Source organism: Mustela nivalis, assembly GCF_964662115.1.
Source record: "Mustela nivalis genome assembly, chromosome: 18".
NCBI classification, from domain to species: domain Eukaryota; kingdom Metazoa; phylum Chordata; class Mammalia; order Carnivora; family Mustelidae; genus Mustela; species Mustela nivalis.
In genome coordinates this window covers 27,007,974-27,035,966 of record NC_139037.1, presented here as the reverse complement: position 1 = coordinate 27,035,966, position 27,993 = coordinate 27,007,974, and the positions used below count along the sequence as shown (strand labels likewise).

The 27,993-nt window shown below is 40.3% G+C and overlaps 1 protein-coding gene across 1 annotated transcript; it reads right to left on the bottom strand.

The window, feature by feature from the left end:
* BBS2 (Bardet-Biedl syndrome 2) lies at positions 1 to 27,985 on the bottom strand. Its single transcript, XM_082712511.1, has 17 exons — positions 27,662 to 27,985; positions 22,344 to 22,571; positions 19,199 to 19,324; positions 18,871 to 18,933; positions 17,800 to 17,877; positions 16,322 to 16,426; positions 16,152 to 16,238; positions 13,122 to 13,257; positions 12,736 to 12,875; positions 11,711 to 11,855; positions 11,451 to 11,622; positions 10,894 to 11,023; positions 9,231 to 9,362; positions 8,595 to 8,732; positions 7,801 to 7,913; positions 1,469 to 1,617; positions 1 to 470 (listed from the first exon to the last, which is right to left on the bottom strand). The coding sequence occupies exons 1-17, from the start codon at positions 27,776 to 27,778 to the stop codon at positions 364 to 366; spliced, it is 2,166 nt and encodes a 721-aa protein (XP_082568637.1). The 5' UTR covers positions 27,779 to 27,985; the 3' UTR covers positions 1 to 363.
* Between the last annotated feature and the right edge of the window lie 8 nt (positions 27,986 to 27,993).

Below are 27,993 nucleotides of genomic sequence, written 5' to 3'. Positions count from 1 at the left end.
TTTTTTTTTTTTTTGCAACTCCTAAGTTTTAATGAAAAAAACTTTTATTACAAATTCAATTACAATTCCAAGGAAGAATATGTATTGACATCAATTTTACAAACATACCCCAAAAATTGGACTTTGAAGCCCTAACATTTTAAAAGTATTCCCTTCCTCTATACAAACCTGTGATTACTGAGTAACAGTAACTGATTCTAAAAAAAGAAAGGGATGTGCTTTTCAGATGAAGTCTGCCATTTGTACCACTCACCAAGACTGTTGCCATTCTTAGCATCTGGGTTCACCAGGATGTGATCCAAGCAAACTAGCCTTGATTTTTAGGGAAAAACCCTTTTTAGGAACTTCACTACATGTTCTTTCCTAAGAAGAAGCTGTTCCCACCCGCATGATTCTGAACAGCGTGTTGACGTTGTTGCTTCGAATCGCATCCCGACAAGCAGTGATCACCTGGTTCTTTGGTTTTCCAACTGTGTGGGATGAAACAGGAAGTCAGTACAATATAAAAAATGATTAAAAGTTAAATTATAAATCAGAGGCATAAAACTAGGGTGGAAAAGAGATCTATGGTGGGCAACTTTAATTTATCTTACCACTCCTTAAAAAAGATAACTCTGTGAGGGAATTTATCACAAACCAAACCTAGGGACCATCTCAAACCTAGAAACAAAGTCAGTTTTATAGAAGAGGAGCAAAGCATATATCCACCTAGCAAAAATATTTTTCTTTTTTTCTAAAGATTTTAATTAATCTCTTCACCCAACATGGGGCTCAAATTTGTGACCCTGAGATCAAGAGTTGCATGACCTTCAGACTGAGCCAGCCAGGCAACCAAGCAAAGATTATTTTTCTAAAAGGAGGTAAAAAATGGGGCGCCTTGGTGGCTCAGTGGGTTAAAGCTTCTGCCTTTGGCTCAGGTCATGATCCCAGGGTCCTGGGATCGAGCCCCACATTGGGCTCTCTGCTCAGCAAGAAGGCTGCTTCTTCCTCTCTCTCTGCCTGCCTTTCTGCCTACTTGTGATCTCTGTCCATAAAATAAATAATTAAAATCTTAAAAATAAATAAATAAAATAAAAAAATAAAAGGAGGTCAAAGAATTGACCCAAACAGCAGGTTTCAGGTATAACTGCTTCTTCTGATTTATTCTATTGTTCTTTTCCTATAATTTAAGTTGGATACTTAGCTCATTAATTTCCAGTTTCCCTTTTAAAAAAGTATATTTAAGGCTTTCCCTTCCACTATATTTCACTAGGTCTTTCTTGGAAGGTGCAGCAAGATCTAAGAAAAGGGGCTGAAAGTTTTCTTTCCCTCTGAAGTCTGCAGACTGGCGAAAGCCAAAGTACAGCCAAGCTGGGTATGAAAGATACGCTGCTGTCGGCCTCACTATGAATTCTAGAAGCTACCGCTAGCTGTAAGGGTTCTCACCTCCAATTACAAACTACTTCCAGTGCTACAAAAAGGGACTTACCCCGCAGACGACCTGCTCTTTGAATGGCCTGATTTACTGCTTTGAGGTTCCCCAGGAGCTCTGTGTGGTTGTTACAGCGAATTTTGTATCCATTTAGCAAGTCTTTATTGAGGTCATACAGTTCCATGTAGCGGTTCTTCATGGTTTTCCTGTGTAAATCAACAGAAGTGTATTACCATCACTGTACCTCAATATGGCAGGCTGAGATGAAAACAGTTGCAAACTTCTTACATAGGGAAGACAACACCAAATTTTTAACTTTGAAAGGTTTGCTTTGAAACATTGAGAAATTTCTATCAAAATATTCCATTTCTTCCAGATAAATGGAAAACAAGTGGTCTTTCTTGGTTAATGATCCACGGAACTGAGAAGTTTTAAGTACCCACTGTGCTGGGAGGGGGATAAGGAAAAGCAGGCAAGGCAAGAAGATAGCTTCAAAGTTTCTGGTTAATATTCACTGAGCAAAAGTGACCTTATTCTTAACTAATAAATTCAGCTTCTAATTGTATTAGGGTTTTAAAAAACAAAGGCATGAAATTAAAACCACACTGAGACATTACTACACAACAATGAAAATGACTAAAATAAAATAAACTGATAAAGACAAATGCTGGCAAGGATGTAGACAGAGCAACTGGAACTCTCCCGCCCTGCTGATGGGCATGCAAAATGGTACAGCTACTTTGTAAAATGACTGCACGGTTTCTTTCAAAGTTAAATATACACTTACTATGCAACCCAGAAATCCCATTACAAGTGTTTACCCAAAATAAGTGAAAACATGTCTGCAAAAAACACGCAAATGTTTATCGCAGCTTTATTCGCAATCACTGGAGTTTGGAAACAACCCAATGTCAATCGGTGAGTAGATAAACAAAGTATGGTATATCCGTTCAGTGGAACAGTACTGTAGCCAGCAATAAAAAGGAACCAATTACTGACACAGGCAACAACATAGATGAATCTCAAAGGCATGAGAGTAAACAGAAGAAGCCAGCTCAAAAGGCATATACTATATGATTCCATTTATATGACATTTTGGAAAAGGCAAAACTACTGGAAGAGAAATCAGATCAGTGGGTGCCAAGGACAGGAGGTGAGGGGGCTTGGAGTACTGATGCAGAGAGGCACAAGGGTGATGGAAATAGTCTACATCTTAACTGATGCAGCAGTAACACGGTTTATATGTTTCTAAAATGTATTGAACTATATACCCTGAATCTTCTGCATGTATATAATAGATTATATATCAACTAAGTTGGCTTTAAAAAATAAAAACAGGGGCGCCTGGGTGGCTCAGTGGGTTAAAGCCTCTGTCTTCAGCTCAGGTCATGATCCCAGGGCCATGGGACTGAGCCCCGCATCGGGCTCTCTGCTCAGTGGGGAGCCTACTTCCCCTCTCTCTCTGCCTGCCTCTCTGCCTACTTGTGATCTATGTCTGCCAAATAAATAAAATCTTTTAAAAAATAAAAAATAAAAGCATACATCTGAATCTCTAAATGATATATAAATAATTCAGGGGAAAAAAAGGGATTTAGAGGTTGGTGGTCACTTTCCTACAGTTTAGCAATCAAATGCCTAAACACCACCTCTCTGACTGAAAAAAGGGGAAAAAAAAAAAAAAAGGAAAAAAGCCAGAAAGAGCACAGGAAAGGGGCCCTGGAGATAAAGTTGGCCAGAAAAAGGAAAAACCTCATATACCTCAAAGATAATAATAATAGGAAGAAAATGAATTGCAAAGTGAGAGGCAAAACAGTCTCAATTTACAAAGGATACAAATTCATATCTGGAAAAACTTAACTATAACGTATTTAGTAAAGAAGTGGTTATATTGATTATATTGGTTAACCAATATATGGTTATATTGATTATAAAATCAATATGCAAAATTCAGCAGTGTTCATACATTCAAAAAAAAAAAAAAAGAAAAACCAGAAGATGTAACATGGAAGAAAAATCCTATTTATAACTGCAAAAATAAAATACTTGGGTTATTCTATTACCTTGGAGTGTAAGTTTAATTAATGACCAATATGACTATGTAAAAACTCCAAAAACCTGGTACATGGCAAAAGCAAAAATTAATTTTTAAAAATCTAAACAAAGGATAGATACAATTGACAAACTGCAAAAAATCTGCATCTCATATCATAATTAATATACCAATATAAACACACAAAATAATTAAGTCATTCATATACAAAAAGAAATACAAATGGCCCTTAAAAAAATCCTCAACATTGCTCACAATAAAACAAATGAAAACCACAATGAGACCACTTCTTACCCATTGAGTTGACAAATATCTAAGAGTGTGCCAACATACTCCACTGGCAAGGCTGAGGAGAAACAGGCACTCTCTGATGAGAATGCAAAATGGTATCACACCTATGGAGGAGACTTTGGAAATATCTTGCAAAATTCTGTATGCAAGCTATCATTTACTCTGGCAATTCCATCTCAGGATTTGTTCCCAAAGATATCTCGGCAAAAATATGAAAAAATTACCTAAGAAAGCTATGGGCTGCGGCACTACCTTTAACAGCAAAAGAGCAACCCAAGTGTAGGGAACTGGCTGGAAAAGCATGCAGAGAATGAGGACTGTATGGCTGTAAAAAAAAAAAAACAAACGAGAATATCTCCGTGACGTGACTGCAATATTTTAAAGTGTAAAAAAGCCAGGCAGAGAAGAGTAACGTGCTATGATTTATCTAGCGAGGGAGGAGACGTGAATGTGTGTATACGTGTTTGTATGTGCATAATCAAAACTTGATTGGTTATGTATAGTGAGAGGGAGGAAACAGGATGAAAGTGACAGGAATTATAAGTTAGACTTTTCTGTACATTGTTTTTTAGTGCTGACTTTGGAACTACATAAGGGTTTTAATAAATGTGTAATAAAATTAAACAGAAAAGGAAAAAAAATGTCAGTTCCCTCAAGACCAAAAGCAAAATGAACCAAATGAAGCTAAATATATATCAGATTTGTGGTAAAACCAAAAAGAGGGGAATTATTTCAAACACAATAATTTGACTAAAAATTCCCACTGGAATATACTCTAAAGACACCAAAAAAAAAAAAAAAAGGAGAAAAAAAGCTTTTACTTTGTCAGCAGTCATACTGTTTATGGTAATATTGGTATTATTCTAGCAAATACTCATGTGGATACTGGTTAGAGCCATGATTTCCAATGTCAGAAAGAAGAGATACAGCTACAAAATCAAAGCTACGAATCTGAATTCATAAATTTGAAATGGAAATAATATTAACTCACAATACAAGCTCTCATTAAAAATATACATACATTTCCTGACTATATCCATTGAAAAGTCCTAAAAATAGTAACCAAGCTAGTGGCAATGAGCACCTCTAATGTGCAGACTATGATCTCCAAATACTATTTCCCACTAAAAAGAACCAAGGCTCCTTAGAGAAATGGCTGATTCCTGATTCAGAACGATGTGCCAGATAAGCCTAAAAGAAAACAAGGACCTAACAGATATATTCACTATGTCCAAGGTAGCTATAGCTACCTGAAAAGGCTCCTACTGGCCAAAGACAGCACAATTTAGCCATCATACAGAAAAACTGAAATGGAATGAAGCACATTAAATATGTTAAAATACATGAGTCTATAAGGATTTTAAAAATCTCACTGGTGAACATGGAAGATGCTAGAGAACCAACTCATTATTTTATTATTATTATTAATATATCTTTATTTTATTTAATGTGGGGCTTGAACCCTGAGACCAAAACCTGAGCTCAGGGGCCCCTGGGTGGCTCTGTTAAGTGTCTGCCTTCAGTTCAGGTCACCCTCCCAGGGTTCTGGAATCAAGCCCCACATTGGGCTCCCTGCTCAGTGGGAGTCTGCCTCTCCGTCTCCCTCTGCTCCTCTCCTCGGCTCGTGCGCTCTCTCTCTCTCTCCCTCTCAAAAAATAAATAAAATCTTTAAAACAAAAACAGGGGGCGCCTGGGTGGCTCAGTGGTTTGGGCTGCTGCCTTCGGCTCAGGTCATGATCTCAGGGTCCTGGGATCGAGCCCCGCATCGGGCTCTCTGCTCCGCAGGAAGCCTGCTTCTCTCTCTCTCTCTCTCTCTGTGCCTGCCTCTCTGCCTACTTGTGATCTCTGTCTGTCAAATAAATAAATAAAATCTTTAAAAATAAAAAAAAAAATTAAAAAATAAAACAAAAACAGAACCCTGAGCTCAGATTAAGAGCTGGATGTTCAACCGACTGGGCCACCCAGGCACCCTCCAACTCATCATTTTAAAACTGATAAATAGGGACGCCTGGGTGGCTCAGTTGGTTAAGCAGCTGCCTTCAGCTCAGGTCATGATCCCAGCGTCCTGGGATTGAGTCCCACATCGGGCTCCTTGCTCGGCAGGGAGCCTGCTTCTCCCTCTGCTTTTGCCTGCCATTCTGTCTACCTGTGCTCGCTCTCTCTCCCTCTCTCTCTCTGATGAATTAAAAAAAAAAACTGATAAATAATCTGTCTTTCCTTAAAAACAATACCTCAGGGAACCAAATAATCATTACCTCATAAGGGAATGTTATGCTTTATATAAGTATTTCAACTAAAAAATGAAGACTCCAAAAGAAATAATGGATCTAGGCAATGGTTATCAATGACTGATAACAGAAAGACACAACCAGGCATTACATGCTCCCTCACACAAGTACATAGCACTGCTTAAGAAGTATTCTTGCCAAAAAATTGCACTTGAATCTGATCAGGCCTCTACAGCAACCTACCACTCTAAGAGAAATACAAGGGACAAAAGAATACTACTAAACATTACACATGGATACAATTAGCAAAATCCAAAATAGGAAACCACAGGAGGAGGAGAGGATTGGGAAAAATGTGGATTACAAGAAACTTAATCTTTGGTCCTTGCTTGAAAAAAAATAACTTAAAACACACACATGTGAGACAACTGGGGAAATTAAACACTGAACTAGGTTATTTTGTGGCATTAAGAAATTCTTTTTGGGCTGCCTGAGTGATCAGTCAGTTAAGTGTCTGCCTTTGGCTCAAGTCATGATCTCAGGGTCCTGGGATCGAGCCCTGCATCAGGCTCCCTGCTCAGCAGGGAGTCTGCTTCTCCCTCTCCCTCTGCCTGCCACTCTGCCTACTTGTGCTCTGTCAAATAAATAAATAAAATAAATAAAATCTAGAAAAAAAATTTCTTTTCCCAAGTGTGATAATGTGGTTATTTGTTTTTTAAAGACTCACTATCTAGAATATTTGTGGCTGAAAGGATACCATGGAATTTGCTTCTAAATCGCCCATACCTGGGAGAGGAAGAAGGTGAGAGAATGGAGGAGACCAGACGGGCTGGCAGATGGTGATACTGAAGCCAGGTGGTGGGTAAATAGGAAATCACTGTATTACTTAATCTGCTTTTGTAGGTGTTTAACATTTTCAACAATATGACTATTTCAAAAATCACTTACTTCTGAGCAACACCGTTTTAACATATGTCAATAATTTAGGCCTTTCAGGAAAAAGGCAACAGCCCGGGCAAACTCTTGCCTGGGATCTGAGCACAGAAACTCCATCTATCACTGGTTACTGATTTTACTGTCTCCACCTCAGTCACTCTGAGAGCCAAGATAAATTCTGCAAGAAGCTACAGCTGCACATCTTTAACTGTCTTTACTGTAAAATGTAATACACATTCGGAGAAGTTGACAGAACGGATGTTTGTAAACCAGGCCCAGAAACGGGACACCGCCGCAGCTCCCAGCAGGCTCTCTGTGAACACAGTCCCTCCTGCCCTAAGAGAGAATAGTGTCTTAGAAGACAATCTCTTCCCTGTACTTCCTTATACACTCTTCATCTAGGTATGCCTCCCAAATGATACACTTTAGTGCTGTGCTTCCCAACTATATAAAAGGAAGCATTTTGTACATATTCTTCCGAGTCTTACTTCTCTCCGTCCCCCTTATGCCTGTAAGATTTGTCCGTGTTGTCACATGTCACTGAGACAGGCATATTCTCATTGCATGCTATAACCCATGTGCAATTATACCACAGTTTAGCCATTATATTGTTGATGCGAGTTTAGTCTGTTTCCACTTTGAAATTCTTACGAACATTCTTGTATAAATTCCCTGGTTTATATGTTGACACAAGTTTCTCTAGATTATAAACCAGGAGTAGAATTGCTGAGTCACAGGGAATGCCCATTTCCAACTTCAATGACAATGCCAAGTTATTCTCCAAAGTCACTGTACCAATTTACACCCCTCCCGGTAGCATTTGAGGGTTGCTATTCCATATCATGGACATTTTTAACCTCGCACCTGGCCTGGTAAATACTCACATGTCCCTCATCAGACGAGCATCTTCAGCTCGGACCAGCAAACTTCGGATCAGGTTGGAATTATCAGCCATCTCAGCACTGAGCTTCTGATGCACCGAGTGATATTCATCCACCTAAAAACCATGAACATGCAGGAATTAAAAAGACCTCAAAGACTTGTTGAAACTAGTCAGACTGAGAAGACATTCTCTGCCATATAGAGGCCCTTCTCTTTCCCCTACACACTGTACCATCTCGACCATCCCCCATTGTCTCACCTCCTCATCAATGAAATTAAGTTATCTATGCTGCCTCCAACATGCAAGATGGCATTCCATCTGGATCTTTCCATGTCTTAACACAGGGAGCCCTAGCAACACACATAATGTTTTAGAGATCTGGGGTAAGAATATTGTGATAATTTTGGGCCAGTCATGATCCTTATTTTTCTTTTTCCTTTTGAATCAGGGTTGTTGGAAAGTACTGAACCAACAGAGCAATGTAACTACAAGAGAAGAGTGAAGGGCCAGCAAAGGAAAAGGTGATTATGACATATTTTTTAAAAAGTATCCCCTGAAACCAAACAAAGAAAGCAGGGTGGTCTAGAGCTCAACCATTCACTTTTATGAAAGAAACCCTTTAACTAGTGAACCCTCTAAAACTAGGTGAAGTTCAACAATTTTCAAGAGTTCTTTAAAACATGACTGTTATTACAACATACACACAGTTGGGGTATCGTTCCTCTCCTAAGAGAAACATTTCAAATATTATGACACTACCACATTCTCACAAATGCATCCATTGGGTGCCCTCACCTTAACTAGCACCTTTCGTAATTCCTCAAAGTAGACAGGGAAATCTGCTTCTACTTGAAGGTCTTCAATAGCAAAAAATGAGGCCATTGACTGGATGATATCACCAGCCAAGTCAATATCATCAGTATTTATAGTGATCTATCCAGGGAGAAAAAAAGAGACAAGCTTAGTATCCTCAGAAGCTAAAGACAAACCCAGCTGAAACAGTACCAGAATTTCCCTCATGTTCAACATATTTACTGAACCTAAATTTACATGTGGTGGTAAATAAGACAGGGGTTAGCCCTGGAGGAAATTGCAGACCACATGCATCACACTTCCAGCAGCAGGCTAAAAGATGAATCGTCCAGCCTTGTAAACTAAACAACAAAATCACACAAACACTGAAAATGTTTTTGTTCACCTCTGTATGCCCATTCCTTCTTCCCAACTTACACAAGGAAGCGCTAAAAGGAAGGATGGAGGAAAACAGAATACCACTGTTCTAGATTACACTTCAGTGTCTAAATAATTAACAATAACAAACTACGTTGAAACACATGGTTTTATGCCCTTGAGACTGGTGCTACCCACCTTACCTTGCACTGAATAGAGAACAGTCCATAAGAAATCTATGACCATGACAGTAATTCTTACCTCTCCACTAAGTTTTATCTTTATATACAGCTGGCCACCATTCCGTAAGGATGTGAAACACACTTGAAAGGGAGCATTTTGAATGTTAGTGTCTTCTGGTAACAGGAAGTTCTGGCTGAGCCATATAACAACCTTAAAAATGAATAGGATGAAATGAACTTCCATTTTTATTATTTTTTTAAAGATTTTATTTATTTATTTGACAGACAAAGATCACAAGTAGGCAGAGAGGCAGGCGGGGGGCAGTGGGAAGCCAGCTCCCTGCTGAGCAGAGAGCCCAATACGGGGCTCGATCCCAAGACCCTGAGATCATGACCTGAGCCGAAGGCAAAGGCTTAACCAATTAAGTCACCCAGGCACCCCTGAACTTCCACTTTTAAAGGACAGTCGTTTTTAAGAATTATCCTTCTTCCTAGATTTATTGCTTAAGAAAAAAAAAAGCATTGGGTGCCTGGGTGGCTCAGTGGTTTAAGCCGCTGCCTTCAGCTCAGGTCATGATCTCAGGGTCCTGGGATCGAGTCCCGCATCGGGCTCTCTGCTCAGCAGGGAGCCTGCTTCCTCCTCTCTCTCTCTCTGCCTGCCTCTCTGCCTACTTGTGATCTCTCTCTCTCTCTCTCTCTCTCTGTCAAATAAATAAATAAATAAATCTAAAAAAAAGAAAAAAAGAAAATAAAAAGCATCATAATTCACACCCCCTCCTACCCACTCTGTACATGATCTTAAGTAACATTCATAATGTCTGGCCCCACAGATGCATGGCGTAGAGCATTTTCAGTGTGGACATAATCTCATATGGAATGTAGAAACACTTTGGGTAAACGATAAGTCTGTTTATACAGTAACTCTTCTGTGGCTATATCCTGGACAATGCAGTCTGCTTGAAAGTACTCCATTCCATTCCTTTCAACAAAAGTTAAAATGAAGTATGTGTGCAAACGCATGAGAGACAGACACAGAGGTACACCCGCACGATAAATATAAAGTAAATTTTAATATTCGTAACAATAACAGTACTTACACAGGCAGCAGCACAGGGTCCACATAAGAATCTACGTGAGAATCTACGTGACTACAAAGTCTCCCTGAGATTTCTGAAGTTGAGCCAAGGTTAAAGGCCACTAGTACTAGTCTTTGACCCTGTATAAGGTACTGTGACACCAAGTTTGTAATCTGCAGGGGACGCCTGGAGGTGGGATCCTGCCTGCTTACAGGTAAGGGCACTGAAGCCGGTACTGCTGAGGGCTGAGAGCACTAAGAAAATCACAAAGAATCTAATTGGTTAAGGTAGCATCTGAACCCAAAATGTTCCCAGTGCCAACTTCCACTCTCTTTCCATTCTGAAGCAGGTTCCTCCTGAAACGCTGGGTCAGGACAAGTATGCCAAGACAATGACAAAAGAAAGAGAGGAATTAGAAGCTGGTAAGAATTTACGTGTAACTAAGGATTGTGCAAGTAAATAAGGTATGTGTTTTTCAAAAGTGAGAGAAGATATTTCAGCCATATTTTCATCATGGGCTATAAGCCAACACCAAACTACCTACCTCTTTTATGTCATAATTACTGCTACCAAATAACTTATTCATGTCATTTCCCCCTTTTATGAAAGAGCACCCAAAAGATGCTAAGGTGCAAAGATATTGAAAGAGAAAAGCCTGACACTCACCCTCTGTGCCCGTTCTGCAATGACAAAGTTGACGTAGCTAAGTGGCTCTCTGGTAGGGTCGGGGCTGGTCAGCGCATACATGGAGAAGCGGGGGAGCTGTCTTGTCAGTTCAAATACATGAAACTGGGTGCTGTGGTCAACAGAGGGAACACAAGAAGAGAAATGGGTTGTGTGGAATATTCTTTCAAAATGCAAGGCCCAGAAAATAACTATGAAGTCACTACTGGGTCATCAAGTTGGTTTGACAGGTTTTGCAGAAGGGAAAAACCCAAAAAACTTGAGAGTTAAACACTACTACAGTAATGGGGTTTGGGATTAGCGAAAACGTGAGTCTTATACATACACAAAGATGTGCACCGAGGGTTTAAAATGCCCCTTTTTTGTTTTTGAAAGATTTCGAATTAGGGAGGTAAAGGTCATGGGAAATCTTGCCCGGGTGCGTAGAACCATCAAATGGCTCCTTTGGCTCCCCCAAATCCATGCCACAATAGAATATCCACCCATCTGCCCTCCTCGAAGCACTGGCTAGAAATGAATGGTGACTTGCAAAAGGTCACCTGCTTCTGTAACCCACGAAGGTTTTCAAGTGCAGATCCACAGGGACATCCTTGGGAGGCGTAATGGGGATGCGGATGGAGCTGGAAAGGTTGTGAATGCTGGGGTGTACCACATGGCTTTCGCCTAGAAAAATTCCCTCAGCAAAAATCAGTACTGCTCGGATGATGGTGTCTGCAAAGAAAGACAACGGCAATTCAAGAACCACTCCAAGACGGCACAGGTGTACAGAGACGCCAACCACACATACATATCTTCTTACCATTAGAGGTAGAGATACACAATTCTGCATGAGCGGCCTGGGTCTCGTGCCCCAGACTGACCGAGAGGGCGGTGTGCAGCTTTGTATTGGCTGGGATGATGCCCCGAGGCCCATCAGCCTCACTCTGCGGACTGCTCAATTCAGCCTGCAAAACATGCCCCCACTTCCACTTCAGCCACCAAAGCAGTGAATTAATGTCAATCTTAAATAACAAGGTTATTCGGCTCCAAAAGGCTGACTCCCGATCATCTGATATTAATCTGATCCTTTAGAATTCAGAGGACTCACCTTGCTATCATTCCCTTTCTCTACCCAGCCTCTTCCCAACGGAAAACGCCCTGTCCCTTTCTGTGGTTACAGTCCATTGTCACCATGCCTTTTATAGTTTTGGGGTGGTTCTTTTAAAATAGCAAAATTAATTCACTTAATAATACATTCAAATACAAATACCCATGACAAGACAGTTAAAGTCCCATCTCAAAGCTTATCCTCCAGCCAGCTTGATACCTACACACACACACACACACACACACACACACAGGTTTTGTAGTTGTCAACTTTTATGTTATTTGTTCTTGAAAAAGGTAAGAGACACTCTATGCACACTGTCCTTGTGTTTTTTCACTCAGTAAAGCCACAGATATTCTTCCCTCTCAGTCCAACTGGATACACGTCATTCTCCAGAGCTGCTTAATATCCCCCAGGACACTTCTTACTACTAATCAACATTCCAGTTGGTTGGAAAACTGTTTACTGCAACAAACAGTGCTACCATAAATGTCTTTGGACATGTGTGCAAATACTTCTGTAGGTCAGCGGCATGGAAGTGGGATTTCCAGATTAAAGGATACATGCCCTCTCCCCGCTGACCCTGGCAAAAAGGCTGAAACCATCCCTGCTTCTGCAGCAAGTAGGAGGGGTCCTGCCATGCAGACACCGACACTCAGTTTTCCTTCACATTTGCCAGTCCCACCTCGCCGGTCTCCCATTTCCAGAGGAAAATGTCCATCTCCATGAGGACCTACCTTGGCATTTTCCTCATAGTTGCGGAGTTCCAGCAACAGATTCTGTTTTTTCTGGCTCAGCTCTCGGATCAGGTCCTGCTCTACGCTGGTGTCCATGAGGTTCCCTCTCATTTCCGCTGTGCCTGGCAGGTAGCCCCGGACTGAACAAAAAGAAAAGCCCCTCACCACGTTGAAAAAAAAACCCAGTGTAGCCAGTTCTACTTTTAAATCCATCAACTGTCAGTTCTTAAAAGCCAAATCCCGAGGTTCTCATCCCCCCACAACAAGGTGACTGTATTAGGATGAGAGGATAGCCATACAAACACTTCATAGTGGAACTGCCTGGTTTTCTGACCCAATCAAATTGAAAATCTGACTTTTCAAGGATTTTTGCCATCCCAATTTACTTTCCCCGTCCACGGCACAGCAGATGAGCTGTGTGTGACCGTCCATCCGGTAATCTCCCTCTAGCACACCAGCAATTGCAGAAGAAAAGTTGTCTTTAAAGATGACCTCCCCAGTTCGGTCACTTCGAGCATCAACCTAAAAATAAAGTAAGAACTTGAAAAGTAGCTTGTTTTTTAAAAACACACACACAAAATTTTAAGGTCAAAAGCAGCTTAAAAGGTCAGCTAGTCTGACCATGGATCCTCCTGGCTTCTCAGGAGATACCTATGACCCCTGGGGCTAAAGGGACCATGAAGGGCCACAACCGGTTGTACTTCCTTCTTTTTAAATAAAAACTGTTTTACATACTAGCTTTTACATAATGTCATTTGGAGAAATGGGTTGCCGGTTCATATACAGAGAACAGGGCAAGTCCAAGCTGTCTGGGTTCAGATTCCAGACAACATCAGGCATGTTTAGGGTGGTATGGCCGTAGGCTGAGTTCAGATTCCAGCTCTGCCACTTACTATCTATGAGATCTTGGGAAAGTCTCTTATCCACTCTGTGCTTGGTCTCATCATCCGGAGGTCAAGAACAAGAACCTGAGGAAAATAACTATACCAACACTCCACAGGGTTGGAATGAGGCCTAAAGAAATTAACACATTAAAGCACTTACAACAGAGCCTGCCACATAGACGTAAACAGGAAATGTGAGTTCTATACAAAAATATTATCTTTATCATATATGCACACAAATTATATTTACACCTGAAGTTTTTAAAACACCAAACACCAAGCTAGTTCACCCTTCCATCACATAACCTTTTATGATAACCCTGTTTAAGAGTCTCTTCCATGTTAAAAAAAAAAAAAAAAAAAAAAAGAGTCTCTTCCATGTAAAAACTATTAAGACACCCAAAGAGCCCTCCCATCCTCACTGAGTCTCCTCTTCCCAAGAAAGGCAAATAAATGATCAGAAATAAATGCAACTAAAAAACAACAATGAAGGATCACCACGTAAAATTATGACTTTTTTTTCAAGCAAGAACAAGTGCCATCAATAAAAGGGTAGCTACAGAAAAGCATAGAGCAATCATTTCAATAGCCAGTGCCATTCACCCTTTTTGTCTGTTCATGAACATCCTTCTGGGCAAAACTTCACAACAACAACAAAAATAAAGTCACTTAGGTCATAGCCTACTACTAGTTCCTACCTCCTGTCTGGAGAATGTCACATTGTAAGTATCCATGCTCTTCATAACAACAACATGTAAGCCTGATAATTATCCACGTTAAAGTTTGTGAAGTAATGCAGGGCTTGTATTTATGAAAGCCCTTAGCACATTAACATAACTCTCAGGGAGCGTGGCTGGCTCCCCGGTGGAGCATGCAATTCTTGACCTCACGGTCCCGAGTTCGAGCCCCAGGATGAGTGTAGAGATGACTTAAAAATAATCACCCTTTAACTCAGACTAAACTTACTTCTGCATTTACATAACATTTTACAAATAAGAGAGTTCATTTACTAAGAAACAAGCCTAAAAATTAATAGTTCTCTCGATATTCTGCTCTTTGCCTTATCCAACATGGAGCTTTTGCCCTGGAGCAGAGAATGGCCCTCCATCTCAACAAATGACCTACTAAAGGCAAAGTTCATCAGTTGCTTGCACTCATTTAGTGTTTCTGCACCTGTATTCACATGCTGGATCTGTGTATTTCCCTTTTGCATGCTATTTCTGTTAAGTATAGATATCAGTTTTTCTACTTATATAATGAACTGTGTGAATTTTCTTATCTTTTTTTAATGTTCTGGAACAGATTATATAATAGAAATTCCTTAAAATTTTGAAAGCATTTAGCCCTAAAAACTTCTAGGCCCAGAGTCATATTTGAAGGTAACTTTTTCTTTAAGGTAACTTTTGATAACTTCTCAAGTCTAGTGGTTTCTAATTCTTGACTCAATCACAATAATTTGAATTTATAATTTATATTGCCCCAGAATATGGTCCATTTTATAATTCTCACATTTCTTACTAAGGAACACAGTCTTCCTTTATAATTTTTTTAAAGATTTATTTGAGAGAGAAAGAGACTATGCACACAGTGGGAGGGGCAGACAAGAGGGAAAGAGAGAATCTCAACCAGACTCCTCACTGAGCACAGAACCTGGACAGGGGGCTCGATCCCATGACCCTGAGATGAAGACATGAGCCGAAATCAAGAGTCAGATGCTTAACCAACTGAGCCATCCTGGCACCCCAGTCTTCTCTTATCATTTTTAATCCCCATGCCAAAAACAAAACCAGGTAAAGGAACAGGAACAAACACAACAGTTCTACAGAACCTGTTCTTCACACAACACCAAAGGAAGGTTATAAGGTACTGGTCAAAAGCAAAGACAAAAACCAATGAAGTAAAGGCAGGAATTAGCTGATCTCCTTCAGGCAATCCAGCACTGTCACACAAGAAAGCCAGGGCAAATGGTACCCATGGAGACCTGGCAGCCACTTAGACAGCTTCTAACAAGACAATCTTCACTTGCCAGAAGTCTGCAGAAAATTCTGATTTGAACTTAAAAAAGGAAAGAAAGCAAAAAGATTTTATTTTGAATTTTATAGCTGGGAAAACAATATGATAACATGATTCTTCCCATTAACTCTAAGTTTTCAGTCAGTTTTAAAGACTTATTAGAGAAGAGCTACACAAACAGTTCATTATTTGCTTATTAAAATTCCTTTTTTTACAGTCCTACGCCTACGATCAATCTGATTAAACTGATTCTCATTCCTTCAAGGAAGAGATTTAGAAAGATCTTCCCAAAGATTTCTCTCAAATTGGACTCCTAAAATCAAAAGGACACTCACTCACTTGTAGTGCTGACATTACAGCAGGAAGAAAACAAGGTGCGAAGATTATGAAGCTAACTTTGAAAGCACAGCCAAGGAAGACAAGTTTATATTCTCATGTTACTGGTTCTGAGTCATGCATCCAGTGTATCTCAAACAACTAGTCCTCTGAATCACACCTGAACTCTGTATTTGAACTTACCTTTCCATTGGACCAACCGGTTATCAGTTCACACACTCCATCAGAATTAAGGTCGAAAGCATGAATGCTCATGGCATGATTTTTAGACTAAAAAAGAATTTCAATAATTAGTCCAGAAGTCTTTCAATAAGTATAAAATCCCTGAATAATGAAGGCTGAATTATACTAACTTTAATTCTCCAGTATCGAGCTGTTTTGTCATAAACTCCAACTGTGCCATTGGAAAGGGCATAACCAAATCGACTGCCATACATAGGGCAAAGAGAGGTGATTATCTGCAAGAAATAACACAACATCTTCCCATTAAGCTCAATTTGATGCAAAGTATGGCTTTATAAAATTGCAAGCCTTGCTACCAAGTGTGTGTTAAAATTAGATTTAAATCTGTTCAAGAGGAATGTACTCCTCTTCTCTATGATCCATGTCATCTATTTCAAGCGATGGGTAATCAGAATTAAATGAACTCACAAAGTTTGCTTTTCGAGATCAAACTTATGCGGCAACTTGAGGCAAATTATTTAAAAAAAATAAAATTGTGTGAATAAGGATGAAATAAAGTGAGTATATAAGAAACAGAAAATGTACAACAGACACTGTTATAAATACTAACTCAAAAAATGTTTTAATATCTTACAGTCTAAATTTTAAAGACCTGTAAAACCCAGAACTGAATCTTTTATCTACATGCCTCCTTTCTATGACATAATTTATTGCTTGCTAAAGATGAAAGATGTTTTTTAGAAGGAAACATAATTCTTTGAAAAGTACAAACCTAAGCACATAGAATTGTGTATGTAACAATACACAAAATGTGTATACCATACAGAAATATTTATAGGACTGTCTGAGGATTTAACACCTTTAAGATGATGAAATTTTAGATACTGAATAAAATTATCCTTTATTTAAAGTTAAGACCAGAGCTTAATGATATCTATGTTCCTGCAGATCTACTTTCTAATTCTGACATGAATACAAGAGATATTAAGAAATAAATTGTATAAAGCAAAGAATAGTTATATAATTTCCTCTACACCTACAGCTTTTCTACAAAACCACCCACTTCACTTAACTCTGAATGCAAAGTGCTGTGTAGGATTCCAGAATTATTTAGCTCAAGGCATTCTTTTGGCAATAGTCAGTACCGTTCAACTGCCAAATGAATTAAAATTTTGCTGATCTGCAAAATGACATTTGAGCTAGGAGCAAAATCAAACCAAAATGAGAGGAAAATGGCCCTGAAATGAACAATTTTGTAAAGTTCAGATTTTCATAAACTTAGCCCCAAATTCTGTAGGTCCCGTAAATCCTTCATTAATTAGTTCTCTAATTAACTAGTTTCTCTCTTTTGTTGGACCAGGGACCAGACAGTCAGCTCAAGTCCCTACCTCTATTTCATAGTCTCCTGTCCTTTTCTAGGATTTAGGAAAAGAATGCAGCCTCCTCACATGTAGTATTGACAATAAACAGAAATCCAACAAAACCTGAATAATTTCGACCAAACTGGAAAAGATTTACTACCAATTTGAATGAAAGAAAAACAATAATGCAGGACACAGCACCTACAGACCGGTGATAAGCAAGCTGGCATTTTTTTGAAGGGGAAGGAGGAAGTAGCAAACCCCTTTAAAGATGTGACACTCCTTACCTCTGTTTCTGTCATTTCTGCCACAATCTCATCTTCTTTAAAAACTCGGATATCAAAATCCTCTGACCCAACAAGAAGCTGAAAGGGAAAAGAATCATGCATAGTTAGTGCAACAAGTGAACACAGCAGAATTTCCATAAATAAAACAAAAAAACTGCACGACACTTTATACACTGCTACTGCTACCTGAGAGTTTCAATCTCCTGAGAATCTGGTACTCGGGAAGGTTTTCCCATTGGGAAAGTCCCCAGGTTCAGTTAGTGAAGAAAAAGTGGCCATTACAGATTTTATCTGCACATCGGGATGCACATTGTGCCAGAACATGTCCTTCCACCAAGAAGGTGAAAACATGCCCTGGCTCGGTGCCCTTCTCTGCCTGCAGACAGAAGCCCCGTCTCAAATGCCGGAGACCAGTAGCCATGGACAAGAGACAGGTAAGTCAATGCCTGACACAGCTCAAGAAACTGACTCCTGGGGCGCCTGGGTGGCTCAGTGGATTAAGCCGCTGCCTTCGGCTCAGGTCATGATCTCAGTGTCCTGGGATCAAGCCCCGGCATTGGGCTCTCTGCTCAGCGGGGAGCCTGCTTCCCCTTCTCTCTCTGCCTGACTCTGCCTACTTGTGATCTCTCTTTCTGTCAAATAAATAAATAAATAATCTAAAAAAAAAGAAACTGACTCCTAGAGGAACCATCAGAGTAATTTCAAAGGCTAAGAGCCCATTTCTCTCAAACTTTTAGATTCATGAAAATGTTAGCCACAATTAAAAACTACTTACTAATACGGTCTCAAAGCATCAGAATTGTGAATATGGCTGTGGTCGCAACTGTTCTGCCCCCTCTCCCTGTCCTGTGTCTTTGAAACATCATGGCCTTGATCTTTGTATTAGATTATCACAAGTGATGTATTGTTCAAAAGAGGAGAAAGATAAATGAGGCCAGTTAGCTTGTCATTTAGGCAAGAGAGCACCAAAATCAACCAAGAGAAGCTAAAGCTTCTCTTAACACTAATGTCATTGTCATAGGAAAATTATTCTGCTGAACACACAAGATAAGTATCTCCTCCTCCACACACCTCTTTCTTACCATCACCGTCAAAGTCACATAAGGCCAAGGAATGAACATTATCTCCAGTAACCTGAAAATAAAACCAAAGCTCATTAATATGCCATCTTTTTTTCACTTAATCCAAATACATTAGCTACATGAAAGAGGATTATACAAACCACCAATGGGTATTATTCAAATTACAAATCTTCTTTTTTTAATGTACAGAATTATAAATAAGATTCTATTTCATTTTTCTTATTCATTATAGTCAATGGTAAAAAACAAACAAAGCATAAAGAGCATTAAAAGTAAAAATGTTTAAGAGGATTAAGAGAATGTTTTGTTCTTCATACCGTCCAAAAGAGATCATTTCCTTCATGATCAAAACCCTGCAGAGCACAATTTCCACCAATAATGGCAAGAGGGGGGGCAATGTCTCCCAGTGTTCCCAGCACAATTGCATTGGCCCCATCTGCAACCTGAGGAGGACAAAAAAAGACATAAAAATCTCAGATTCAGAGATGCACAGGCACAGAGGAAGTAACATATATCCTTATTTTTATTTGGATACTCAAATCTCTCTGTCATCATTTGTGAGAAGCCATATGGTCTCCTGAGAGGCAGGACAGGGCCGTGCACTGAGGACAGTCACTGTGGTTTATGTGCGCTTCTACGAGGATGAGCAGAGATCCATGATCGACTTGGGCTGCTGGCCTCTCACTAATCTGCCACCAATGAACTGCTACAGAATCTGAGGTTCTCTAGAACTGTTCTAGAGGCCAAATGCTTGACAGAATCAAACTTATGCTTTTAAAACACCTAAGTTTTTACAACCCATATTAACCATATCGGATGGAAATCTTTTTAATACTTATTACCTAGTTCTCTTGCTACTACTCTTTTTAATTGTAAAGTTCCTGAGAAGTAAAAGAATAATAAAATACCTACATCCCCACCGTCTAGAATTAATGTATGTTCTAGACTTCTTGAATAAAGCATATAAGCATAATTTAATTTATTTTTTAAAAATTCAAGGATATCTTTGGAAATACAAATTGTTCATTATACATGAAAATAGTCCTTATTTATATAATCTGCATATAGGAAAACTATAAAAAAAAAAAAGATTGGCCATAAAGGAGAGAAAAATTCATTAGAAATTAAAACTGCTGGGGCGCCTGGGTGGCTCAGTGGGTTAAGCCACTGCCTTCGGCTCAGGTCATGATCTCAGGGTCCTGGGATCGAGCCCCGCATTGGGCTCTCTGCTCAGCAGGGAGCCTGCTTCCCCTCTCTCTCTGCCTGCCTCTCTGCCTACTGTGACCTCTCTCTGTCAAATAAATAAATAAAATCTTTAAAAAAAAAAAAGAAATTAAAACTGCTAAATGGCCAACCAAAAGATAAAAAGGTAAACAATAAACTGGAAAAATGCCTATGATATCTAATATAATATTAATTATATTCTTTTGTAAATAAAATAAAAGAGGTAATAGAAAGCAAATAAATAAGAAAAGGATAAATACCCAAGTCAGAAAAAGAACAAGAAATTCACAAGAAATATATATCACCAATGAACATCTTTATTCTCACAATGTATTATTTCTAATTTTCAGATTTGAAAGATGAAAAATAATATTATCCATTGTTGGCTGGGTGTGATAAAACAGGCACTCTCATAGTCTGTGAGGAAGGTGATGCAGAGAGCAATTTAGCAATACTTATCAAAAATCTAATTTTCAAAAGGCATTTATGGGGTGCCTGGGTGGCTCAATTGGTTAAGTAACTGCCTTCAGCTCAGGTCATGATCCCACAGTCCCAGGATCAAGTCCCATATCAGGCTCCCAGCTCCACGAGGAGTCTGCTTCTGCCTCTGACATTCTCACCTCTCATGCTCTCTCTCATTGTTGCTCTCAAATAAATAAGTAAAATCTTTAAAAATAAAAATTATAAATTAAAAAATTAAAAAGGACTTTATACAATCTGAAGAGAAACCAGAGTAAAAAAGGCCTTTACCTCAGCAGTTGCAGAGGTGCATTCTTAAGATCATTAATTATGTGTCAACTTAGCTAGACCATGGTACCCAGATATTGAATCAAGTATTATTCTAGTAGGAGTTTCTATGAAGGTATCTTTTTAATGAGATTAACATTTAAATCAGCAGACTCTGAGCAAAGCAGATTGCCCTTGACCATATGGGTGGGCTGCACCCAACCAGTTGAAGGCTTTAATAGAAAAAAAGACTGACCTCCCTGGAGGAGGGATTCTGCCACCAGACTGTCTTTGGACTCCAGTTTCAACATCATCTCTTCCCTGGGTGATGCCTAATCTGCAAATTTTGGACTTGCCAGCCTTCACAACTGGGTGAGCCAATTCCTTAAAATAAAATCTCTTCCTATATGTACATATACACATCCTACACTCAACTTCAGTCTTCCACAAAAATACATGAGGAATATCTTTGTGATCCTGAAATAGACAAAGACTTCTCAGGACGGAAAGAACACTACTAAAGAAAAAAACCAAACAGCTAGACTTCCAACAAAATCTGAAACTTTTGCTCATCAAAAGACACCTACTTACCGGAATGAGCCAAGTACTGGGAGAAGATATTTGTTATATATATTGTTATTTACTGTATATATTGTAAATGTTTATATATATATATATATGTGTGTGTGTGTGTGTGTGTGTGTGTGTATGAACTTGTATCCAATATACCCAAAGAAAATCTACAAATTAATAGTACAAAGTATCAATAAAAAAACAAGCAAAAGACCTATTTATTAGACACTTTACAAAAGAATTCAAATAAGTGGGAACTAAGTACAAGAAAAGATGTGCTTTTTCTTTACAGAACAACTGGATTGTATCTTTTAAGTGGGTGAATTGTATGGCACGTGAATTAGATCTTAATATATGTTAACATAAGTTGTAGAGGAAAAGGTTACATGTATATAGTATGATCCCATTTTATAAAAAATTTCACTTAGTAAAATCAGTTTAAGAGTTGTGTTATTTCTAGATGGAGAAATTATAAGTTCTTTTTTTTTTTTTTTGCTTCACTATCTTTTCCACAATAAAAATGAATAGCTTGGGTAAAAAGCTGCAGTAGCCTGTAGATGGCAGAGCACAGTATGTGCTTTTCCTATAAACTACTATACTACACTTAAATGCAAAGCTACCAGGTCTGATCACTGACTTCCTGACTCCTGGCTGAGCTCTCACTACATCTTGACAGGTGGTGGTAGCACAGATGTGCCTCATGGGGGACAAACTGGAATGGCAACCGTGGTTACCAACCATGAGGAAACAAGGAAACAAGGAAGTGTCAGGCAGAATGCAGATGGAAATGGAAAAATCTCTGAGTTCTTTACATTAAGAGAGCCATACAATACGCAAACCAAAATACCATCTCTCACCGTCTCATCTCTTTCAAGTGTAAAATACCAATGGCCATTCATGAGTAATGGGAATGTTACAGCTGTGAAGGGGTATACTTACCTCTCTGTAGAACAAGTCTGAATTATTGTAGACATCATAAGCCAGGAGATTAGTCTGTGTCCCCACTAAAAGAGCATCATACCCAAGTTCTGGGTTCAGTGCTCCTGCAGTCAGGCAGCTGACTGCCTGGTTAATGTTGAGAAGTGAAACATCAGATTCCAGGGGGCTCTGGAAGACCCTGGAGGCACTGAAATGCTGGCTCCGGGTATGAGGATTGTGAATAAAAACCTAAAACAGAAACAATTAATTACATCCCTTTAAGATACCAAAAAAGGGGCGCCTGGGTGGCTCAGTGGGTTGAAGTGTCTGCCTTTGGCTTGGGTTGTGGTCCTGGGGTCCTGGGATCAGGCCCCACATGGCTCTCTGCTCAGCAGGGAGCCTGCTTCCCCCTCTCTCTGCCTACCTCTCTGCCTACTTGTGATCTCTGTCAGATAAATGAGTAAAATCTTTAAAAAAAAAAAAAATTTAAGATACCAAAAAAGTAAAATTAACATACATGTTCTAAGAGACCCAGGGTATTAATAGCCTCCTCCTGGTCAACCTTCGGGAAGTGCTACCAGATACAATGTGATTGCTTCACACAAAGATGATCACATAACATACTTCCTATAGTATGTGTCATCCAAGCACCTAATACATTCACTTCCTAACCCTGAAAATTGGTTTCAGGGGTGCCTGGCTGGCTCATTTGAAAGAGCATGTGACTCTTGTTCTTGGGGTTTTAAATTCAAGCCCCGTGTTGGGTATAGAGATTACTTAAATAAGTAAAACTTACAAAAAAAAAAAAAAAACCTGGTTGTTTCAAGGGTTAAAACTGATAGTTTCAGAGGCACCTGGGCGGCTCAGTGGGTTAAAGCCTCTGCCTTCCACTGAGGTCGTGATCCCAGGGTTCTGGGATCGAGCCCCTCAGCAGGAAGCCTGCTTCCCCTCCTCTCCCTCTGACTGCCTCTCTGCCTACTTGTGATCTCTGTCTGTCAAATAAATAAATAAAATCTTAAAAACAAAATGATAATTTTAAAGCCTGGTTGTTCATAGATCTGTTTTACAAACTTAAACTGAGTCATGCGGTCAAGCTTTTTCAAGGTTTCATGGTCTGTACTAGCAATACAGACTTAAAAATTAGTCCAAAGTTAATTAACTTAGTAGTTTCAACTCTCATAGATATAATCACCCAAGAAGGGTCACTGTTAGTGGGGTAAGAGGATGTTAGATAATAAAATGGCTTGTGGCCATCCAAAAGGGCACAGTACAAAACTGCCATGTGGCATATCTGTAATATTAAAATTTCATTAGGGAAATCTTCCCTGTCTAAAAAATGCAAAGTAAAAAAGGATAGTAAACACTGTACTAGAGATCTCTTAAACCTTTTCCAGCTTTAAAATTCACTCATTTTTAGAGGCGCCTGGGTGGCTCAGTGGTTAAGCCTCTGCCTTCAGCTCAGGGTCATGATCCCAAGGTCCTGGGATCGAGCCCCACATCGGACACTCTGCTTGGCAGGGACACTGCTTCCTCCCCCGCCCCGTCTCTCTGCCTGCCTCTCTGCCTACTTGTGATCTCTGTCTGTTAAATAAATAAATAAAATCTTTAAAAATATTTTTCACTGATTTTTAAATATGTATTTCATCCTTTCGATAGAAACCCAAAGATTAATTTTATTATTATCAAACAAGACAGCCTGCTCAACAACAAATAATTTTCAAAGGAAATGATCAGAAATATACAGAAAAGGTACATAGCTATGGAATATCGTGTTGATGTCCTCTGGCTTTTATAAACATTACTGCATTACTGATCCTCACAACAAGCCCTGGTTTACAGATGAGGTCAGAAGGGTAAAGGCCGTTTCCCAAGGTCTGATGACTGGTAAGTGACAGGGGTAAGACCTGATGCCTGGCATCTGGTTCCAGAACCTACCAGCCACCATGTCTTACTTCCTTTTAGAACAGTTTGGAACAAAAGAATTCTTTCAGAGTCTTCCAATAATTAGACAGGCTGAGGAAGAACAGGAGTGGAAATCACTTATGGACTTCATGTTCACTGCAATTGGAACAGAAAGAGTTTGGAGTTTGTGGCCAAGAGCAGAAAGACTCCCAGGAGCAGACTTCTCCCTAATTCCCCTCCTGCTGTTCTCCGAGTCTCCAGGAGACCTACCTATCTCTCGGGCATGGAAAAAGCCAAGCTCAATCACACAGCAAATGGATCGCTCCCCATGTCTTCAGCCAAAGGACTGGCTGAAGTTCATGGAACATCTGTTCTAGCTGAGAGGATGCTGCTGACAGCAGGAATTCAACGGCTCCCCTCAGCCCCATGGTGAGAGGAAAAAATGTCCCCAGAGGAAAACAAAATGTTCATCTTGCAAAAAACTCCTTTTTAAAATATTGCTCAAACAAAACAAAAATAAAATCCTTGCTCAGGCTCAAAGACCAGATCCCAGTAACTCAAGAGTCATGTTCTCAACAAAATCCCATTTATAATAACAAAATCCTGTTTCTAGAGATGTGGGCTCCAGTGGTCAAGCAGGGCATTAGCCTTACCTGGAATGTTTGTTGTTATTGTCTTGTTGTTGCTTAATTACTTTTAAAAGAGAGTATATTCCTGTATTATTTGGATCATAAAATGTCACCATTTTTTTAAAGTCTCAATATAAAATATCATGTTATAACTTTTGAGACTTGTTTAAAGTTCTAAACAAAATATCCAATTACACACGTCACACAGGACTTTTTCTTTCTCTCTTCTCTCTCTCTCTATTTTTTTTAAAATATTTTATTTATTTGTCAGAGAGAAGGAGAGAGAGAGAGAGCACACAAGCAGGCAGAGAGGCAGGTAGAGGCGGAGAGAGAAGCAGGCTCCCTGCCGAGCAAGGAGCCCATGCGACTCGATCCCAGGACTCTGGGATCATGACCTGAGCCGAAGGCAACGGCTTAACCCACTAAGCCACACAGGCGTCCCAACTCTCTCTATTGTTTTTTTAACTCCAGAAACAGACCTAGACTCCAGGGTCCCTGCCTTCCACTCTCAGTCACATTCTAATGAAAGGGCTTCCCTAGACACCTGGGCCTGACCTTCCTGCTTCTCCATTTACACTCACCTCCCTGCATCTCTGCTGCAGTACCAGCCAGAGTTATGCCTTATCTTAAAATAGTAATAAAACCCCACCACCCGAAAACAATGGTCTTTACACAGCCTACCTGCCCTATATGACCCGGCCCCTGACTACCTCACTGCTTCCTTCATTCCATTCAGCCCCACAGCCTCGTGTTCCTAGAACACACCAAGCATATTTCCACCTCAAGGCCTTTGCACTCGCTGATCCCTCTGCTGGGAAGGCACCTACCCCACAGACCTGCAGGGCTTCTGTCTTCCCTTTCTTCAAATCTCTGATCTACAGTTATCTTATCAGAGGCCTATGGAGCACCCTATCTAAAATAGCAATCTCGGGGTGCCTGGGTGGCTCAGTGGGTTAAGCCGCTGCCTTTGGCTCAGGTCATGATCTCAGGGTCCTGGGATCGAGTCCCGCATCGGGCTCTCTGCTCAGTGGGGAGCCTGCTTCCCTCTCTCTCTCTCTGCCTGCCTCTCTGCCTACTTGTGATCTCTGTCTGTCAAATAAATAAATAAAATCTTTAGAAAATAAATAAATAAAAATAAAATAGCAATCTCCCTCATTCCCATTCCCTTACTATTTTCCCCCTAGGGAGACATTATCTGTGTTGTTTATATGTAAATATAAATACATTTTAACACATAAATAAAATATATAAATATAAAATATTTAATTTTTTTCTCCCCCTGGTGTCTAGCTCCCCCTTTCAAACGTAAACTCCAAATGAGTGAGACTTGCCAATTTCATCCTTGCAACTACGAAGCTAAGAACGGTGCTTAGTAGTAAGCCCTTATCAAATAAGGGGCAGAGCCAATATCCACAGCACATTTTCAGCCCATTTATTTAGCTGCTATGCGCCCACGAAACCAATATGATTTTTTTTTTTTTGAATTTGCAGTACTTCTTAACAATAACTAACATTATCCCATGCCAGGCCCTATGCCAGGGCATTCTTCTTCATTACAGTACCTAATGAAAAGGAATCATTACTTCCTACTTATGTATCCCAAGGCATATCATCTAACATACAGCATAGGTGGAAATGACTTGAAAACTATAAAACATTATATAAATGTTAGCTTATTAAATCTACACTGGGTCAAGAACAGGTGGCTTACCTTTCATTTCCACCACTTTCTAGTTGCATGACCTCGTGCATTACTTTGAACCTCTCTGAATCCCTATTCTAGTCAGTGAAGTGGGAGTCACAACAACAAAATAACTACTAACAATGAATGACTTACATGCCTACATTTCCCACACCCCAAGCGCTTTACATGTATTAACTTACTTAGTCCTCTTAACAACCCTATGTGGTAGATACTATTATTAAGTACTTTGCCCAAGGTCACGAAATTAGTAGGTACTGGAGCTAGGATCACACCTTTGCCATGCTGCTGCCCTTGGCATTGTAGCAAGGATGCTGAGATAATTCATGTAATGAAGCTCTGTACCTGTTAAATGCTATTACGCTTGGTGTCACTGTATTCCACGAATTTTGGTCATGCCTCCATCAGTACAGAGTGCCTTGATATGCCTTGTCTGCTGGGTTTTAAGCTTTGCGAAACAGGGATTTCAGCTTTATCTCTGAACCCCCAACATCTAGCACAAAAGAGGTGTTCAGTAAGTCTCCTGAATGTTAAATGGCCATTTCATTTCTGAGACTTCCACACCTTGGACAGCACCCAGCACACACTAAGCACCCAACAAATACTTAGTGAATAACTTACAGGAAAAAAAAACGTAAATGTACATGGATAAAAATCAAGTTCAATTTGAATCATTGAATTTTCGGGTCTTTGTATGTTTTTCCGTAAAGTTGTTTGGTTCGAGAGGCAATATAAAATAGTGGAAGGAGCTCCCGAGTGACAGGCGGAGGCCCTGGCCTCCGCTACCGCTCTTAATCCTGACAAAACCCCTTCCCTCCTGGGGACTTTTCTTCCCTACGCTCCCTATCTGCACAGGGGCTCCAACACTCTCCGAGTCTAAGTTCCTGTAGACAAGTAAAGTTAACTGCTCGGAAAAGGCCTTCAGGCGAGACCCCATTATTTTTCGTTATTCGGCGCTGGCCGGGGAGCTAGAGAGTGCAGGCCGGTTGCCGGGCAACCGTGGCTGGGGGCGGGGTCGCAGGATGAAGGGCGGGTTCGCCGGGGCGCGGCCGGCGGAGATCCTGGGGACTCGAAGGACCCAGACTCCGTGCGGTGGGAGCGGTTACCTTGCCCGCTTGGGTGGCGGCTGCCAGGCACGGGTGAGTCCCGTCGTAGCGCCCTATGGCCACCATGCGGGGGCTGATTTTGTGGCGCAGTTTCAGAGTGAACACGGGCAGCAGCATGATGGCGGCAGCACAGGGGAAGAGGGCCCGCGGCGCTAGGCTTGCGCTGCGGAGCCGGCCTCACCCGCCGTGGTGCGGGGCTCCGGGACGCGAGTAGCTCGTCTCCAGCTGCTTTAAGCCTGGCGCGAAACAGCGCGGGATCGGGATGGCCCCCACCAAGACCTCCCGCTCTTTCTGCGGCTGCGCAGGCCCACCTCGCCTCTTCTGCGGCTGCG